Genomic DNA, 21,064 nt, shown 5'->3' with positions numbered 1-21,064 from the left:
GGCAGTTCACAAGCCTGTCAGGTAGTCAACTCCACTAAAATGAGGAACAATCAACTTCGGTTGCAGTTTTCTGTCCCACAGACATTTGAAGCCATTAAATAGTCACAATTCCTTCAAATTTATGCTTTACTAAAAGAACTGAAGTTCTCAGCCAATGCTGACTTGTAAAAGATGTTTTGTATTAAAAACCATAAGCTCTAATAGCATACTCTGTATCAACTTTAAGACAGGATCTGCATACACAGGAAGATTCAGCATGAGACTCATCCCAAAATTTTCTATCCGTCATTAATGCTCTGCTGGTACTTAGTCCTTAAGTTCACCTTAAAGGTACTCTCTAGAAGTTACGGGCTTTCAATGCTTTTCAAGACAAGATTTAATATTACAACGTGAGGGTAACTTTATTTACATGTAGTAGCATAAACTCCAACTTACACTTACTGTTGCAACAGCTCTGCTATTTACTCTGTTGAAAAACCTTGTTACCATAGTAATTTTATAGGACTGTAACACAGAAAAAAAAAAGAACTTAAAAGCAGCTTTGCATTTGCTTTTCCCAAGCAAAATCATTCCAAGACAGACCTTTTTGTTCATCCATCAGGTGAAGTCATAAAACTGCCTGTGAGAATTTTCTAGTTAGAACTGAAAATTAAACTTATAGCTTGCATAGTTAAAGTAGTAAAACATTGTTCTTCCTATTATACTACAAAGGAAACTTTAAAAGATTTGGCAAAGTTCCTATCAGGAACAAGACAGGAGACTGATCATCTGGTTTTTGTATTTTATTTTTCAGAACTTATGAAAAAGGAAGAGCAGCACCTTTCATCAGCTCATACAAGTTAGTTACCCAAGGGCAAGCATCTGTTGTTCAGCCCACTAAAAGGGCTGTTTATTCCCTGGAAAGCTAACCTTCAAAATCAAAGGTCTTGTAGCAGCAAACAGCCAGTCAACCAAGTGACAAAGATATTCCCTTCCCCCTAACTCCCCTGTGACATGACAAACTGTCTCAGCTTTCATTATCACACTTCCATGGACTTTAGTTTTAAATCAGGGACTGCTTTTTGCTGTGGTTCAGAGGTTCAACTTTTGTTTCAAAACATTTTTCTGGGTTATATCAGAAGCTTGAAGCACTGCCACCGGAAAAGTGCTTCACTGTATAGCCAGTACAACAATGGTTCCTGCCACAGAGGCTAAGCAACCTTCAGCAAGAATTCCTTGGTAAGGTTTGTTTTAAAGATGTTTCTCAGAGCAATTCTTATCTCAAGTTAAAATGACTCATTTTCTGCTGTTTTGCACCATATCAATACAAAGACACCTTAACTATGAGAAAGTTAGACCTGGTAGTAGTCTTCAATTAAATTATAGCAATGGTCCCTTCATTATGTTTTTACTTGGTTTTTTTTCCTCCTAGTAGTATGCAAGGGCAACTAGGAACAACACTAGGAACAAAGAATAGCAAAATGCAGTAGGTAGAAGGAACCAAAATATCTTCAAGAACTGGGAAGATTTCAAGCAGAGTATCCAAGATCAATGTAGTCCCTCAAATCCCTTTGAGAGAATACAGGAGGCTCAAGAATATTATATGATCAGAAGTCTCTTCCATCACACAAAACTTCTGCTCTTCCAGATGGTATCATATACTGGTACATTGCATAATATCAATACCACTAAGTTGCTCAAAGCAATGCTTTGTTATCTACTCCCTCACTACTTCTGCTGAGAAGTCACAAGCTACTTCAGAAAATCTAAGATGAGTGTTTCTTCCCAAATACATTATTCTTACATCCAATAAAAAATTTCTCAAAATAGTTTTTCATCAAGACTGTAAGAACAGACATCTTGTTTTCCCCAGTGAAAGTTAAGGAATACAAAACAGTAGTGAATTTCAAGTCATCATCAGACACTTGTTCAGGACAGTTAATGCAGTTCACCACAGTAAGTGTCAGTACTATAACAGACTTCCAATTTATGTTCTGGCACATTGCTTCTCAAAAACCACACTTACTAGGAGAGTGTTTCTATAGACGTAACTCCACAATATTGGTCAAGTACAGCTATGCATGTCTTCCAAAGTATTTAGCATGTCTTTTCCTAGGACCAGACCATGAAAACATGCAGCCACATTTTACTTGCGCCTACTAATTCCTAGAAGCCCAAGTCCTTGTGTCAATGACTCAGTATCAAACACTTGCAGTAAGCAAAAACAACTCCATGCAAAAGTCATCCAAGTTATACCAACTGGATAAATTCTTATGCAAGAACTTTTAACCTAGGAACCAGCAATAACTATTGCTGACTTCAGAAAATAATTCTATTTAAGAAAAAAGAAATGGAAAATTGGACATTTAGCATAGACTTTAAAGCACACCCAAAGAGATCCCCATAGAATTTAGCAGACAGTCCTTGCCACACTATAGTTGGGAGAAACTTAACACATGCAGGTCAAGACATCTCAGTCTACCTCACAGGAAGACTGGGATCTACCAATGGCATCCTTTCACCATTCACAACACTTTAGCAAAGGACATCAAACATCAAGCTGACTCCAACAGGTAGGATTTACTTACTAGAGGAATAAGAGCTACAGAACACAGCTCCAGGTTACTGTCAATTGTTTCAGCCTGATTCTCTGTGGTACAGAGGAAACTGCCGTTGGATGATTTCCAATTATAACCCTTTCTGAAAAGGGTTTTCCTTCCAAACACAAGCTGACATGCTGTTTTAGAGCATCTGCCAACCACTGATCATTCTTCAATCACTCAAGTACTGGCAGACACATTTACTACAGTTGGTTTTATGAGCATTAACACACTAAGCCACTATGGCTTCAAAGCAATCAGTAGACTGGTTTCCTAAGTAAAGCTTTTAGGCTACTGAAGTGCCACTTCAAAATACAGTTATTTCAAGCTTCATTCTGAAAGTTACCTCATTTATCATTCTACTAGTACAGAGCCATTCTACTTTTGTATCAGTCTAGCCAAGAAACCAACTGGGTATGAGAGAGAGAACATTGTTCATAGGGACTAACGATTTTGTAAAAAAAAAAAAAAAAAAAGAGAGAGAAAAAAAGCTTTTCTACATTTAGTGACAGCTGTCTCAGTAAACCGCAATACAGGCAGTAAAGTAATCCATAGTGTTCTACAACATCAGTTAAACCACAGCCTTCAAATTCTTGCTACAACTAGAAGTGACTTGAAGGGCAGTGACCTAAGCATACCAATTATTCATACTATAAGTTGCCAATATAGCTACAGGAGGCAAGATCTATATAGTTATCACTGCATTTTCAGGAGATAAGAAAGTGCTGGTATTCATATCCTTAAGTACAAAAGGAGATTTCAGTTCTGCTCATCCTGTTTATTTAAACAAAACCATGCCAAGACCAAATACTTTTATAAGAGGATAAGAGTAAAAAAAATGGAATAGTATTGCAAGACTGTAAGAATTGTTTAACTTATTCCTTCTCAGCTTTCATGTCACTATGCTGTGCAACAGCAGCAGGAGACTAGATCTAATGATGCAGGAGAGGCATTAAGTTGTGTTTTTATACAGGAATGATGGAGAATTCTGAAAAAATAAGTTACCTATTACTGTTCACTTAAATGTAGCTCTAGTTATAAAAATGTGCATCAATTCCTCAAATTAAGATCAAAAAAGAAAAATACTTTTAAAACCATCTTTAAATCTCTACCACCATCTGGAGGATATGCTATGAAATAAAACATTAGTCCTACAATACTTCAAGGTAAGGACTTTGGTCCAGATAGGCCAAAACCAAAAGCAGTTTTTCAGGTTTAAGCTCAAATCTATTCCAAAAAGTAGTTCAGGATTTACCAAGAGACATCTTGCTTTAAAAAGAGACTCAGTTAGCCCAAAACATCTTACAGAAATTCATCCATCAGTCTCACAAACCTATAGAAAATAGTCCACAGAACAGCTTGAAGACTGTTCCACATTAGGAGTTGTGAAACACTTGGGCTGTTAAGTAAGACCTTAACAACCTGACAAGTAGAAAGCAAATACAAAGCAATTCCACTATTCTATAGTGAAGAATCTTTGTGGAAGATAAACTAGTATTTAAAAAGTTCTTTTCTGAAAACAGAGAGGTTTCTTACTACTTTTGGCTTTAGGCTTCACTCAGCATGAAACTGCACATTCTAGTTTCTGTCGCTATCACTGGCAGGCATTAAGTATTCTGTAACTTAACAAAAAAGTCCGCTATGTAGAACCAATTATTTCCTGATCTAAAGAAATATGTTCAAGAGAGCCAACCCATAGTCTTCCAAGAGAAAAAACTTCAAGTCTTAAGAAACATGACCGAAAGCAGGCAACTACCTCTGAGTTTGTATCATTGACCAAGGCACACATTTCACTCAAACTGTGATAAGCATCACTCTTCTATAGCTACCTCTTACATATATTCATTAGTAGTGGAACTTTTGATACATTTCATAATGACAACTAAAATAACTGATCTAAAACTACAGAGTTTTGGTGAACAGTCATTTTAGATTTGATTTCAGTTCATTTTTTGCTTCAGTTTTGTTTAGGATTACCGCTCTTGATCCATCTCCTTTATGCTCCTTTACAGTAGCTCTTACTTTGCATATGGTAGTTGCTGAATCTGAACACTTAAAACACAAGTGTTACACTCACAGTTGCATGAACTTTATACACAGTAGGTAAGTTTCACACTGCTGCATATGTTAAGGGCCATAGAAGTTACAGCAAAACCATGTTTCCCTTAATGGACCTCTAAATACACACACAGGAAACATGTTAACAGTAGATTATATGACAGAAGCCATTAGCCTTTTCATGGATTAGCCTTCAGTATATTTGCATTTTTAGGGGGCTCTTGAATGTAAAAAAATTCACTGCAGGGCACTAAGTGTACGACTAATGTCTAGCCCAAAAGGGATTATCTGGTATGACCCCTAAAAACTTCATGCCTTCACTTAAAGGTCCTATTAATTAAAAAAAAAAATTAGAAGTTAAATACTTACTGTAGTATCCATAAAGTACAGTGTCTTCAATTTGTCTTGAAACATTAGCATCAGCCCAGTCCTAGTAATAAAGGACAGAAACATTTAACATGAACTGAAACAAAAGAACACTTCATTCAATAGCATTCTTACAAAACTAGAAAACCTGCTCATATCAAACGCCTAAGGAAAAGCATTAAGCACCCAGTTTGCCCATTTTAAGTGCTGGAATTTAAGTTAGCGCTAACTCACCTAACAAAGACAATTAAGGAATGTGCTGCATTTCAGGGGACAGACACTGCAGTAGTATCCCCACTGCTTATACTTACTTTGGCTGTTAGCCTCATACTTAAAGCTCTATTTTTTTTTCCAGATTAAGAATCCTTAGTTACCATACATTACATTGTCAACACACAATTGAAATAAATTAGTAAATATGATTTTTAGCAGCTAGCAATTTACTTTTGTTGTGTACTTAGTATTTAAACAGCAATACCTATTTTTATGAAACTGATTTTTGTTTTCTACATATCAGAAAATGCAGCTACTGAGTCTGAAGCTCAATCTGAACAGTTTTTCAAAGTGTTTTGTGAAAGACAACTGGAGGTATGGTTATTTGCAGTTCTAGCCCTTTTTTCTGGACTCTGAGCACTGCAGCAGACACTAAGCTTCAAAGTCAAGTCTTTGCAGGAACAAAGCTGTCCTCAGGATGAGTTTTCTACAAAACCCAACATACGATAAGCTTGGAAGCAGCATGGTACATTAGAAAAGACTGCACAAACAACTAAGCTGTGAGTTGCCCAGCCCAGCAGTTGGATGCATTGGATTTAATTTTATAATTAACACATTTACATCTGCTTTGCAACTCTTCAGGAAAATATGCATGTGCAAAGCATTAATGGAGGGACTCAATCAAGTCAAGGATCCACTCATTTTGAAATCAACACCTCTCAATCAAAAAAGCACTAGTTTTATATCAGTAAGGCTGACACTGGGAATTGCTAAAAGAGCAGCCCCAAAATCCCACTTGAGGCTCATATCCACAGTACTGAACTTCAGTCACAGAAATGGCAACACAAACTAGAGTCTGGGAACACCTTCTACTAAGAAAAGTCAGATAATCAAGATAAAAATGTTTTCTAGACACAACTCAACAGAAAGGGCAGAGTCAAATTTGATAAGCAGAATTTGCTTTGTTAGAACTTCGAATTAGGAAGAAAAATTAATTCTGTACAGATAGCCCTTTCTAAGGTATCAAACATCTATTTTTCAAGCATGTAAGTCTAGATATAAATAGTATATAAAGACCCATATTCTTCTGAGAATCTCTACAGTACTTCATGTTACTACTGTATTTGGCAACACTATAAGAGAATCACTCATTAAAGAGCACAAATACATAGACAGATACAAAAAAATGCTACTTCTAAAAAAATTACTGGCTACAGAGTGCTAGCAAAGGTGCAAATGACTGGGCATACAGGAATAAGCATAGGACAGTTTCATAAAGGGAAGATTTTACAGGCCAGAAAGAACATTGAGTAGTTTTGGCAGCTCCCAAGTGTGTTGTACTAATTCCCACAGTATCTTGATAACAGGGTCTCTCTTAAGATCATCATAGAATGGGTTGGGTTGGAAGGGACCTTCAAAGAGCATCTAGTCCAACCCCCCTGCCATGGGCAGGGGCATCTTTCACTAGATCAGGTTGTTCAAAGCCCCATCCAGCCTGGCCTTGAACACTTCAAGTGATGGGGCATCCACAACTCTGGGTGACCTGTTCCAGAGGCTCACCACCCTCACCATAAATTTCTTCTTTATGTCCAATCTAAATCTACCCTCTTTCAGTTTAAAACTGTTGCCCCTTGTCCTGTCACTACAGGCCCTGGTCAAAAGTGTTTCTCCATCTTTCTTATAAGCCCTCTTTGTATATTGAAAGGCTGCAATAAGGTCTCCCCGGAGCCTTCTCTTCTCCAGGCTGAAGAACCCCAACTCTCTCAGCCTTTCTTCATAGGAGAGGTGTTCCAGCCCCCTGATCATTTTTGTGGCCCTGCTCTAACAGTTCCATGTCCTTCTTGTACTGTGGGCCACAGAGCTGGACACAGTATGCAGTGCACACAACGCACACAGCATTTCTATCACAGAATAGCTATGACTAAAATTTACATATACAGATGCAACAGTACTTAAGACAAAAGAATGGCAAATAGCTTTTTATTATGCTCAGTTGTAGCTTAAACTTTCATTTTTATTAGTTATCCACTGTTTAAGCCATCATCTCCTTTTTCAGAAGTATGAGCCTTTACAACTTAGTTTGACCAAGACTTGAATTGCATGAATATTCAAGTTAGCTTCAGAAAATAGTACCCTAAACCAGGTATTAGAAAAACGTTATTGGATTACTTGATACTATGCACACTAGCAGAGCTTAGATACTAACTATATGCCAGTCTTGAGTTTCTGGCCTAAGCACTGAAGCTCTTTACATAATACCAAAAAGCAGACTGTTTTCCTGAAGTTCCTATCCAAAAAGTCACGTGCTGATCAAGAAGCCATAATTCTTAACAGAAATTAGTAGGGTAATATATCTCAACTCTTACCACAGAACTGCAGGAGACCCATCCATGTTTCTTAGGATTTAGATCCTACAGCTCCCCAAATGTAACAGCATTGATATCCCTTATTTGAACAAGAGCAAAAGTTGATCTTTTTCAGAACTGCATTACTCAGTCCTGGGGAACTGTTCAGAGAATGGAAGTGAAAATACAACTCTAGCTATGCTGGTAACTGCACCCAGCCAGAAGGCTGAAGTCAAGTTCTTGCCCTCATCCCTTTTTTCTTCTCCTCAAGAGGAACTATTGGTTTAAGGAAGCTAAATGTTTCCTAACATGATCATTGGCAGCCAAACTCAGGGATTGAATCCAGAGGTCCAAGCCTGCCTGTACAGCTTAAATATATTCCAGAATTGTTCAAGTCTTGTGGAATCCACTCTACATGTAGTCAAGATCAAGAAAGTAGTTATCCAGAAGCAAAATTCTTAAAAAGCTAGCAATTTTGGAGATGTGCCAACATAACTGAATTGGTGAGAAAAGAAAAGATCCAGTACTGTCAAAGCGCCTTTCAATTTCTGTGTGTAGGCTTTTTTCAAACTGGTAAGCTCAAGCCCTTTCAGTTGTTGTAAAGATGCATCCACTAATATGGAGCATATGAAAAATGCAAGTGAGCATACTCCTTAAAGACTGCACATAAGACTTAAAGAAGTTTAACACTTGCTGTCTCAGTTCTCTCAGAACTGCCTAAATTTTCATGGAATATGGGCTTGATGACATACCATAAACACTTCATTTTTCTATTATCTCAAAATCGGCACTGCGTTCCTTCATGTTACTGTATTAAGACTTCCAGTAGGCCACTTTACATTAAGTTTTTTAAGTTCACTGTCTGAAAAATTAGATTATCATCCAACTGGAATTTGAGTAGAAAAGTATGCGTGCATTTTGTCACCTAATCAGCAAAAAGAAAGGACGAAAAATATTTCAGCAGAAGGGACAGAAGCAACACCTTAAGTTAAGTGTCTGTCAGGTACACAATAAGCCCAATCTTGGAAGACTGTCAGGCTCAAGCCCAAGAGTGTTTCAACTGAAAAATTTCTAGGCATTTGTATGAAAATACACCATGAAAGAATTTGATCATAATAAGTTAAGAATACTTACACAGAATATTAAAGCATTTAAATTGCCTAGTCTTAAAAATCAAGGAAATGCATTGCTTTAATTATGCCTAAGGGAAAAGCGAGACTGAACTGAACAGGTGGCATTATTTACTTCCAAGTAAGCATTTGAAAAAGGTCTCTCCTATGAGCAATGGAGACATTCAAAACCCACACCAGCCAAGAATAAGCAAGAAAAGCAACAGTAAGACCTGAAGTTTAAGTGGCACAGCCACTTTACAGGAAGAGGTACCTAGTAATTTAAATACAACAGGGCTTAACTGCCAAAAAACTGCTTCTCCTCCAACTCCAGAAAAGCATTAATAACATTTATAACAGGATAGAGATGTAGAACTTTAAAACATTGTAATTGCTTTTCATTTTGTTAAGTTGTGTACAGGACCAGAGTAATATACTAGGAAATGTACATTACAGCATATTAAAATATTGAGATGTTATCTTACATTAGAAGATGTGAAGATGCAAAGACGTGCACATTTCACCATTGTGTACATGTGCCTGAACTTACAAACTTTGCATTATTCTGCACAAGAAGAATCTGTAATGCAAGCCAATTTAATAGTATATCATATCTATTATGTCAGCTTTCAGTCAGCTGCTGAAGCCCCACGTTTACACAAACTAAGGAGGTAAAAATCCTTGTTCTTACTGGCAAATTATCACTGCTACCTAGTGAGTGTCAGAGCTCTGACATTCTCAGCAGCAGTGCTGATACATCAAGTTGATAGGTATATGAATTTACTGGACAAGCACATCCAGGACTCAGGTGAGAACTCATCTGGACAGCCTCTAGATCTAGTCTGTTTTCCTCTCCATCCCTCATGGCCCAAGTTTACAATATATACAGCAAATACTTTAGAAGCCCAATAGATTAGGAAGGTGAGAATTTATTGCTGCCTTCAGCAGCAGTTTAAGATGTGAAAACGTGACCACAAATTCTCAAAGATCTGCAGAATTCAGGCACTCTGCACTGCTCTGCTGTACTTCATTTTGTTCCATGCAGTTTAGCAAGCGTACATCATATCACCTTTAAAATACCTGTAACAATGCATTGTATTGATAGATAAGGGAATCAACAAATTGCAAGGATATGTGCAATGAGTATGATGGCCTACATTCAGCTATTACTCTTAAGTATTCCTTAACACAAGCCATGTTGAAGGATTCAGGAAATTTAAATAGTTACAAGCATAAAAAGTAAATAGTTTAGTACAATGTTGCTATGTAATAAAGATATAAAAAGGCAGTTTAAGACACTTTCAGTTTACCTAAATGCAAAACCAAAGCAAAAGTTTCATTTTATAATTACAGTCATAGAAAATTAGTTATGACAAACACTTGCTTCCCCCAGTAATCATTGATCAGAGTCTTCCTTCTCCCAGCAGCTGTGTCCAGTTAGTGACTTATGTTAATGTATTTCAACAGAACAGTATTACTCAAACTGTACAGATAACTTCCACAAACAAAAGCAGTACAAGCTAATCTGACATTTTTGACCTTCCCCACTTTTTGGTGAGGGAACAGCCATGAACTTCACTCTTTTGTCCCTGTTAAAGGGGACATTTCTACTATCACTGCTGGACCATGCAAGAATTTCATGAGTACCCAGTGAAGATAGCTCCCATTCTCTGCAAATCTATCTTAACAGAATTCAAAGTGGTGTAACGTTCCAAGTTTTGGTATTTGTGATGTTTCATCAAATGTAGATGAAGCCATCATTCTGTGATTAGCCTCTCCCAAAGCTTAGCCAACAAAAGGAAGATATAATACCAAAGACTGGAGAGTGGGTCATAGCATGGTTAGATATAAAGAAATTTCATATCTTGGTCTCAGATCTTCCAGCCTGTTACCTCCAAAATGGGACACAGCCAGGATTTTGACTGCCAGATGGAGAGTAACATCCAGAAACATGCATATCTCAGACACCTCTGCCTACCATGAATATTTTGGCCAAGTATTGTTACTTCACGAGTAGTAATTCCTACTCAGGACAGAAAGCATGGCCTCAGTCGATAACGATTTCTCAGCTAACACCTTTCTAGAATAAAAAAAAATCTGACATTTCTAGTGGTTCTGTATTCTGAGCAGCTACAGAAGTTTCCCCCAAGGTGCAAAAAATCGTAATAGAATGATTTGGAAAAAAGGATCTCCCATTAAACAGATGCTACTCCTTGAATCGTTAAGGAGACAACTGGCTTTTAACAGCTCAGGCAGACACCCAAGGTTTGTGAGGTGTTCAGTCTAACCAGACTGAAAGAAATGCCACCGGCTTTTAACTTCATATAGTAGCAAGAATCCATACATTTCAAAAAGAAAAGTTCTCATCACCTCCCCTGCCTTCTGCTGCATCAACAATAGAATAAAAGAGACAGCATGGTGATGATAACATCCTTGTTTCAAGCAGTCTTCCTACTGCAAGACAGCATCAGATATGTTTTAAATATTTATGAGACTTGTAGGTCAGACCCAGAGGTCTTGGGTTCCAGCAGCAACCCTAGCCTCCAAGCTAGGGTGAGGTTTTCTGTTCCTAAGTGCTTGTTATAAATCAAACTAGCTTTCAGATCAAAGAGATCAGATCCAACTGGATGTATTTGAAGTCCATTGCACACACTAAAGCACTGTCAATGCAAACAGCCAGAACCTTCAAGATAAGTGGTGCTGGTGAATATTATCAGGACTTCGCTTACAAGGTAATATTCAAGTTCTTTTGATTAGTACTAGAACCAAAAGCCTGCTTTCCTACTTAACAGCACTATGAATCAAAGTAATCCCAGCCTCCAAAAAAGGTGGTGTTGCAATGAATGCTATTGTACATAGGAATAATGACCACCCAAGTCCATGCACCACTGCTCTTTTTCTAAAGGACGACACAACTACTGTACAAAACCTTCTAATACCAAAACTGCTCAATTCACTCACGCACTATAAAAGCTTTAAGATAATATTTGATAAGTCTCACAAAATATGGCAAGAGACACCAACAGGTACCAAATGCCATAAGCCACTTGTTTATAGTAAAGAATAACTTGTCTTAATTGAAAAATGTATAAACAGTACTTTAAGTTTAGCAGTCCTGTCAAAATGGACAAAACGTCAAGGTTAACAAAGGCTGACCAAGGTATAGGATATGGCCCTTGTCAAGGAAGACACCTCAGAACACATCATGGAAGAGGGCTACACAACACTGTTGTAACTGAATTCATCCAGAAAGCAGCAGCATTTTGACAGTCTTCAGAGAAGGGTAATCTGCCCGGGTACTATACTTCAGACAATTAAGCCAATCCTTGTAGCCAGGACACATACCTTCACCTGCCACTGCACACACAATTCACAATGAGAACTTCAAACCATCAGACTATGCCTTCAATTTAACCTCTGCTGTGAGTATAACGTGCTTCTCCCAGAGTTTGCTGCAAGTTCGTTCACAGAAAAACCTCAAGAATATCTACAAGTTGATAGTAGGGTCAGATGCATTAAAAATGAAGTGAAAGTCCACATAGAGTACGTCTTCCTTGTAAGCTGAGCATCCTTGATTTTCTCATCTCTCTAACACTGATACTGGGAATTACAGTTGGGAGGTAGAGGAAAAGAGTACGTACAGAAAAAAAATTGTTTACCTAGGATCTGGATAACTGCCACTACTCTTTTGGCATAAGCTCTGAAATTATCCAGTTGGAAGGGTTTTTGATGAACTAATGATTTATCTACACAGAGTGTTATCCACATCTGCTACCTGGATCTGCCTCAAAAATTCACTGAGAAGAATCTAGTGAAGACTTAACTCACTCTGGCCATCCAAAACAACAAAGGATTCTTGCCAGAGTCATAGTCCTTCCGATCCCAGCATCGGATATAGTGCTTTGGAGGTGCTGGGTTTGAAAGAACAGTCCAGAGGAAGGGCAGTAGTCTCTGGGAAATATTCTGAACCCAATCCAGTCTGTCCTACTTGTGAAGCAGCAGCAGAAAAGAAGCACGTTACCCAGGATAGTGTTAAAAGCTTTAACAATTCATGAAGATCTCACGTTAAGATGCTGTCAACCTCCTAACTTGACATTACTCCTAAATTGAAGTTACCAAATCAAAAAAGCTGTGTGTTTCCGTATAGGCTTGTATGTTCTGACTGACTTCAGATCCACTCAACTTTATCAGGAAGGCCACGTTAATACTTCTATATCACAATTTCAACACTTGTGTTGGATCAAATGTATTAATATCACAAGAGCTCATGTTATTGCTGCAAACCTAGAAACTCATTCAGCTGAGCCTTAAAAGAGAAGGAAGAATTCTTCTGCAAGGCAGCACAGAGCAATTTTCTTTCAACAGGCCATCAGCAGCATCTACTAACACTAGGAACTAAGCTGGACCAAGAAGCCTCAGAGGCATAGGCAAAAAGGTACTTTAAAGAAATACAAGCTTTACCACAACCATGAAAGCTTGCTTTCAGGTACAATTTTTAAACAGTATCTACCCACTCCATCATATCACAGCATGTGGCCATTAACAAAGAAATCTAGCTCAAGAAAAACCACTATTTTAAGTACAGTAATTTTCCTTCTATTAATCATACTTCCTTAAATAAGACTGTAGTGACTGCATGACCACATTTGGCCTATCCTCCTCACAGGTTTGCTTCTCAAATCAGGGAACGCATACATTAACAAAACAGGTCTCCTTTGCAACAGGAAATTCTGCTTAGTCTCCAGCAGATGTACATTTTTCAGCTGGGCCTAGTTACATCATTGTTATTTCTCTAGCTAGTTAGGCTCAATATATTTCTTAATACTCAGTATTTTTCTCATTGAACTACTAGTATCGTGACATATGAAAGGTCTCTTCCATCTTCTATATCCATTTTAATTCTGAACAAACAAGGTCTGAAGACACAAACTTTTAACAATAACATTGAACAATAGCTTAATTTATTCTGTATTACCACTGAGCGATAAACACAACAAAAATCATGTCACTGCTCAATTCTAAAGGCTTCTTATGACTTGCATTTCCATGAGCACCAGCCAAAAGGCACTGTATCGGCTGCAAGCTAGCTCTGAAGCTTTATCAAGGATCTGGCAGGACCTAGGTTTTCCTTTGGAAGTAGGCCTGGAAGGGAATACAGTCTTTGAGTCTAGTGTGCAGGCATCTACCATCTGCCCACTCTTTCATTTGTTTCAGGAGCATATCTTTTACTACAGACCCAGGTAGGCTCCAAACCAAACTAAGCTGCTATTCAAATTATTCATATGCTTCAATTTGACCTGTTTTTAATGGTAGTGCCCTCACAAAGACACTGGGTCACTACCTTCAAGAACCCTCCTTGAAAATGAAAAAGACCAATGCTTAAGCATTGGGAAGAACTCTTACTTACAGTAATGCTTAGAGCAGACTACAGTGAGTACTCATCTCATTAAGAACTCATTTTGCACAGCAACCCCCTACAGTTTAAGTTTATAAAAACAGTAGTTCAGTTAAGGCACCATCAGCCAAGAAGAGATACTGCTGTATTCACCTCCCCCAATGGTTTTTCCACCTTTCCCTCTTTAAAAAAAGTGCTTATTAATCTACCTATAATGTAGAGCCTGAGTTAACACAGTAAATCTTTAGAAGTGTTAATGTTTCAGTACCAGAATAAGAGAATGCTGGCAAAAAAGACAATCAAAATAATCTTAAACTGCAAATGGGCAATACAGTCTGTTTTTGAACAAAGGGGCAACAAACTCCATTCTACAATGCCCCATTATGATATACTAAAAAGCAACATTTAAGAGATTTAATTATATCTTCAGGATAGTATAAGCACTCCTTTTAGCACAACAGAAGGAATGAGCATTTGGAAATGAGTACCATATAGAAAATAAGTGATAGAAGTGAAAACTGAAATCCAGTTCAAATAACAAACAGAGCTCAGTGTTGTATTCACAGTACTAGTTCCCAGCTTTCCAAAAAAACTCAGGCACTAGAACAGGTATTAGCATTGGTTTTAAACACTTTGACAACTCAAGAACATCCTCTTTCAACACAAGTGCTTCTTTTGAAAAGGTAATTAACATTTTTAAAATTCCATACCTTAAATGTACCATTTTGATTTTTCATATATGAAACCAAAAAGATGTCCACTGGTAGTAGTGCTGACGAGATAAGAGCAACTGCCAATGCAAAGATAGCTGTTATGGTAGAAATCACTTCACTTTCCCGCCGACTCTGATACTTGCGCACATAAACCCAGCAGAAAATTAGAATAGCCTGAAATACACAGGGAAAGATAATTATGATTTGCATAATAAGGATGTCAGAAAGCAGGTACTGAAGTTAAGACTCTGTATCTTGGTATTGATGACTGGCATAGCATCAACACCCTTTCTACCTGAGCATCAGTGTTATATTCACCACACACAACTCACTCTTTGCACCTTTGCAAAGAACAGCTTGAGCAACAAGAAGAGCAGCACTCACACACGAAATAGGCTAAAACACAAACAAGCAGCGCTGATCACCCATGCAGGAAGGCAAGACAGCCCCGCACCCTCAGCTCTGGGCTCTGCTGCGCCCTACGGCACCACCGCCGAGGCACCGGCAGGAGCTGCAGGGAAGCGCTCGCTGCCGGGGCAGGCTGCGGGGAGGGAGTACAGGCCGAACGAGGAGGCCAGACTGGAAGCCCGGAGCTGGAACAGCGAGGGGCCGAGGAAGGAGGAGCAGCCGGCCCGGCCGGGGCTAGCGGAAGGGAAGGCAGGGGTCCCACCGGCCCTGAGGAGGGGAAGGGGTGTATGATGGGGCCGGCCGAGCCCGGGCCGCGGGACAGCCGCCTCTCACCAGCAGCGCCACTCCGAAGAGGCACCATCCCGTCAGCAGCTCGGAGACGGCCGCCGCCATTTTCGCTTCCGTCAGCAACAGCATACCCGCCCCCGTGAGGCGTGGACTTTTAACGGGGCGGGCATCACGTCACCACGGGGACCGTACCTAACAACTGCTGGGCGCGCCGCAGAGTGTGACGTCATGTGCCTGTGACAGCTTTCGCTTTAGTTGGCAGCTGGCGGGTCCTGTCCCGGTCTGGCATGTCCCGCTATCGGCGCAGCAAGCAGCAATGAGGGGCTGGTAGCCAGGGGGTCGCCACACAGGGACTGTCCGCCGCGTTAGTGACGCGGGAGAGGCGCGGCCGGAGGGGAAAGGTGACGAGAGCCGGCAGCTGCGGGCTACCGGGAGCCCCTCCCACGCCCGGGGTTCGCCGCCGTCCCGCGACCGAGCGCAGCGGCCGGGGGCCAGGAATGGGGGATTTAGGGCCCATCAGGGTGATCCCCCCCGGAGCGTGAGCCGCGGCGGGGGGCTGCTGCCACGTGCGGCCGGGTGTCCTCACCCCCTGCTCCCGCGTGGGGTTTGTCTGTCCTTCCCCTCCCGGGGCCGGGAGGCAGAGGGAGGGCAGCGCTCGGTCTGTGGGGACTCCCGCCTAACGGGCCGCGGGAGAGGCAAAAGGGGGTTTGGGGAAAGATAAAAGAGGCACTTAGAGATATCAAGCGCTTTCAATTTTTTTATTGTTGTTTTTCTCCGTGAAAGTACCTAAAATATTTCTCCACGTCACGTACAGCTTCCTAAAGGCGCCTGCAGGTGTGCGGGCTTTGTTAGCGTTTCGTACCCGTGCGGACACACGTGGAGCAATTTTCGCGGGGGGGGGGGGGGGGGGGGAAGGCAGCGTGTGGCGGCAGCGGTGCGCACGAGCCCGGGTGGGCGGAGCCGTGAGGGCGGGAACGTCGTCCGGCGGCGGGGGCGGACGGGGCCTCGTCCGGTGGGTGCGAGGGGGCGGTGTTCACGAGGTAAGCGCGGCTTGCGGCCGAAGGGGCCTGGCGGGCTGGGGTGTGCGCCGCAGGGGTGGGGGAGCTTCGCACCCCGATGCCTTTGTCCCGGGCTTGACTTTACTGCGATGGCGCTGAGGAGCGACGGGTGGGGCGGGGGGGTCGCAGGCAGGCTCTTACCGTCGACGGCGGTAGGTGGCCTCGCCCTGGAGCAACCCCCGTCTCTTGGGAGGCTTTCAAGTGGCGTGAGGTACCCGTGAGTTAGGCGGCGGGTGCTGGGGGAGGCTCGGAGCCTACCGAGAGGGGACGTGGCGCGGCGGTGCCGGGCCGCCGCGGTCTGTGAGGGCGGTGGGGGGCGGGAGCAGGGTGTGGCGTCATACGCGACCTCGGGGCGGGATGGTGGTCTCTCGAGAAGCCTTGCCTCAGAGAGGGGGACGCTAATGGCCGGTGTGAGGGTGGCCTTGGGAAGGGAGTCGGTGTGGGCTTAAGTGGAGCTCAGGGGAGCTTGTAGCCTTGAGAGTGTGGAATTGGTGGCATGGGGAGTGTGAGAGGCTCACCTTAAAGGTGCTGACGCCTGTCTTAGTCTTTACTTTGCTGTGAATGCTTCATGCAGGTCAGGTGCAAAGGTGTCTGCAGGAGTGCCTGAGGGGGGAGATTGGGAGCCTTGTTCTGGAGCATGGACTGCTGTGCTGGGTTTCTGTTTGGTGTGCAGGCAGCTCAGGGGTGAAAATGTGCATGAGCTTTGTTAGTTCATCAGCCTCGGTACAAGGGACTCACAGAGCTGCAGGGAGGGACCTGCCAGGGTGCAGGAGTGGCCATGTTCTCATCCTGAAGCAGTAGATACCTTTGCAATGTTTCCATTTGCTGTGAGAGCAAAGGTACTCATGAGCAAAGTAAGAGGTTGTTGAGATTCAGACTGTTTTGTAGCCTTGTGAGAAGAGACCGTTTGGGGCAGAGGGAGCTTGGCCCTGGAGTGGCAAGCTGCCAGTTGCTGTGAGGCTAGTGTGGGTGACAGGAGCTTGTGGTGGCAACAGTGCTCACGAACTAAGTGTGAGGTCAGGTGAGAAGTGGGACTTCTCGTGGGCTTATACCCTTGAGAGAAGGGATCTGTTGGTGCAGGCGTTGCGAGAGCCTCACCCCAGAGTGTTTTTTGCCTTTGCTGAGCCTTAATTTATTATGAGGGCTATATATGAGACAGTAGTGTGTGGCGGTGCTCGTGAGCTATATCCAGGGCACCTGAGGTGTGTGCTCAGGTGGACTTGTTCTCTCAGGAGAAGGTATCTGGTGGTGTGTGTGGTGGAACAGCTTTGCTGTGAAGGGGCTGACATCTTTGCCGGGCTTCAGTTTACTGTGAAAATGTTGTGACGGCAGTCAAAAGCTATGTGTGGCGTGGTTGGGGGCAGCAGGAGTTCAGATGGGCTTGCAGCTTTGCAAGAAGGGAGCTGTGTTTGGGAGGACAGGAGAACTGGAAGCTTCCCCTCAGAGCAGTGGACACATGCTGTACTTCTCTGTTTATCAGGGCAGTGTGGAGGGCACTGACATGTGGCAAGATTCATGAACCAAGTGATAATGGAGTTGAGGAGGGTTCTGGAGAGCTTGTAAACCTTGCAGGGGATGTGTTGGCTCGTGGAGGGAAATGTTGCTTGCAGGGGCAAATACCTGTACCATGTGTTAACTTACTGTGACAGCAGTGCAGGTGGAAGCCGAGTGCAGTGGTTATTCACAAGCTGCTTGGATGGTTGGTCATGGGTGCAGTTTTCAGGTGAGCTTGTAGCGTTGCTGTCCTAGTCTTGGCTGGGACAGAGTTAACTCTCTTCTTAGGAGCTGGTGCAGTGCTGTGTTTTGGATTTAGTGTGAGAATAATGTTCATAACACACTGAAGTTTTAGTTGTTGCTAAGTAGTGCTTATCCTAAGCCAAGGATTTTTCAGTTTCCCATGCTCTGCCAGCAAGCAGGTGTGCAAGAAGCTGGGAGGGGGCATAGCCAGGACAGCTGACCCGAACTAGCCAAAGGGATATTCCATACCATAGAATGTCATGCCCAGTACATAAACAGGGGGGAGTTGTCCTGGAGGCGCGGATTGCTGCTGTGGCATCGGTCAGCGGGTGGTGAGCAATTGCATTGTGCATCACTTGTCTTTTCTTGGGTTTTATTTCTTTTTTGTTTGTTATATTCCTTTTTATTGCAACTATTATTATTATAATTTTATTATTAGTTAGTAGTGTATTTTATTTTACTTTAGTTATTAAACTGTTCTTATCTCAACCCATGAGTTTTACTTTTTTTCTTCCTCCCCACCCCACTGGGAGAGGGAAGCGGCTGCATGGTGCTTAGTTGCTGGCTGGGGTTAAACCACGACAGTTACAAGAAAGGGCCTGCTGTTGGAGAAGTGGTGGTGTCTGGGAGGCTCATTCTGGAGGGGCAGATGCTTGTCCTGGGTTTCCATTTGGTGTGAGGGCACAGGCAGCAGGCAGGTGGCTGTGCAGTGGCTGTGGTGCTCATGAGCCAAGTGAAGGACAATTCATGGCAATCCAGGTGGGCTCACAGTCTGATGAGAAGAGCAGCAGATACTATATAACTATAATTAGTTATAGGTCAGTAAGCAGATAACTGTATTGTGTATGTCCTCTTAGATTTTTTTTTTTTTATATATTACTATTGATGTGTATGTATGATCTCCACCATAGAAAATAATTCCCTGGATGTCATTACTATTAAATATGTATGTTATAATTCAGAATTGCCCTAGAACCCATGAAGAATTAAAAACTTAAAGAACAGCATTAAAAATAAACTATTCCCAAGTGGGAAGGGAAGTAATTTGCCCTTGGAGTATATAAAGATTTTATGTTTTGTACAGCACTGCATACCTTTATCAATAAAATATTGAAATACCAAGCATCAGAGACCTGTAACTAGTTAAGAATTAAGGCTGCTGTTAAAAAAAAAAAAAAAAAAAAAGAAATGCTATAGCTATATCCTACCACAAATCTTTTTGTTTTGACTGAAATGGTTACAAAAATATTTTACAGCTTATTTACTAAAGCAAGTTAGAGTAACTTCAGCATGATCAAAAAAATCTTTTCCATTCTAAACAAAGATATATTTCCCACTAACAGAAAAATATAATCTTTGAGTCTTTTGTTAAAATCTTCCTGTATTTTTGCAGTAAATGGGAATTTTGAAGAAATTAGCATCGCTTTGTCAGATCCATTCCTATTTGGTAAATATGGTTGCTAACCTAGTCTTAATTAGGTAACAGGGAAGGTTTTCAAGGTTTCAGTGAAAAATTTTTCATGTCCCTGTGTGTAAAATGATTACTGTAATTCATAGTTTAAAGGAAGAACTTCAGTTTTTGTCAAAATGGAAGTAATAGTTTTATGTACGGTGTAGGCAAAATGGAAGTTCAATGCCATGTTACCACTAGCTATCTGAATGTTTTTTCTTTATTCCCTAAAATTCAGAGTTTATAAATTCAAAGCATGTTATCCCTTATTCTAATAAAATCAGCAGACCTTTATCTGAAGAATAATCTACAAATAGAATTCAGAGGATCAACTTAAAATTTTTTACTGTTGGGTGGGACACTGCAGGTGTCAAGTACATGCAAAAATGTAAAAAAACCCACAGTTTAATAGCAAGGTTAGTATTTTTTTAATTATTCAAATAGTGACCTTTCTCCTGTGCCTTGTGCCAACATAAGTCCTATAAACTTCAGTCTTAAAAATGGTGTTCAGTTGATGTGTTGACTTTTCTGATATTTTTTTTGAGACAGAAATTTCATCCCTTGTTTAGTATTCCGGGGAACCTAAGACTAACATTTTCCATGGCTGTATTCACACAGCTCTGTCTGTAAGACGGTGCTCACAGATAAATTTGACAGATTTCTGAGTATTCACAATGTCTATTGACAGGACCACCCTTGAGGATACATTGGTTAGACATTTCTTGGCGTGCCAGGGCTATGTCTGTCTTTCACAGTCACTGTAGACAACTTCTAGGAGGGCTACTGTTTGTAGTGCCCCAAGTCTACATGCACTTTACTCAATTGTGTTGTTATGTCATGGGGTGAAAATGAGCAACCACAGAACAAAACACCATAAGGCACATTGGTCATTAAGACTAATTAATGAGAGACCGTGGGTCAAGAAGTAAGAGATGAGGCAATTGGTCACCAGTGCAGAAAAAAACCACCTCCACTCTGCCCAAACAGAAGAGGAGGCCAGAAGAACAGGTATATTTTTGCAGAGAGTTATTGCTTGAGGGAAGGTAGGGGGTTGTGGTATGGGCCAGCCAGTGAAGTGGCCTCATTCATACCAAAGTTACTGATCACCTCCCAGCTGAAAGTTTGTGTGGTGCCACATGGGTGCTTGGGATCCTAATGATCTAGTCTTGGCTAGGTCCCATAGATCTAGTCTTGGCTGCAGCGCTGTACACTAGTGCTGTGTTTCCAGCAGCCAGGTTAAAGCTAGCATGGCTTACAAGATAAGCCTGGTAGTTATCCCCGTGGTGCTGTTCTCCCCTACACTCCAGTAGTGGATGTGCCTCTTTTCCTGCCTAGACTCAGAGAT

At 41.5% G+C, this 21,064-nt stretch overlaps 1 protein-coding gene across 1 annotated transcript in view; it reads right to left on the bottom strand.

The window, feature by feature from the left end:
* The window catches only part of LMBRD1 (LMBR1 domain containing 1), an 86,317-nt gene extending 70,738 nt beyond the window's left edge, over positions 1–15,579 (bottom strand). Inside the window, exons 1-3 of the mRNA XM_050893833.1 lie at positions 15,520–15,579; positions 14,776–14,952; positions 5,007–5,067 (exon numbers count right to left, since the gene is read on the bottom strand). Coding sequence (XP_050749790.1) covers positions 5,007–5,067; positions 14,776–14,952; positions 15,520–15,579 — 298 coding nt within the window. The remainder of the gene's footprint in view (positions 1–5,006; positions 5,068–14,775; positions 14,953–15,519) is intronic.
* Positions 15,580–21,064: the final 5,485 nt, after the last annotated feature.

The sequence above is a fragment of the Gymnogyps californianus genome, chromosome 3 (genome assembly GCF_018139145.2).
Source record: "Gymnogyps californianus isolate 813 chromosome 3, ASM1813914v2, whole genome shotgun sequence".
Classification (NCBI taxonomy): domain Eukaryota; kingdom Metazoa; phylum Chordata; class Aves; order Accipitriformes; family Cathartidae; genus Gymnogyps; species Gymnogyps californianus.
The sequence above is the reverse complement of the archived record's forward strand: the minus strand, read 5'-3'. Positions and strand labels throughout refer to the sequence as shown.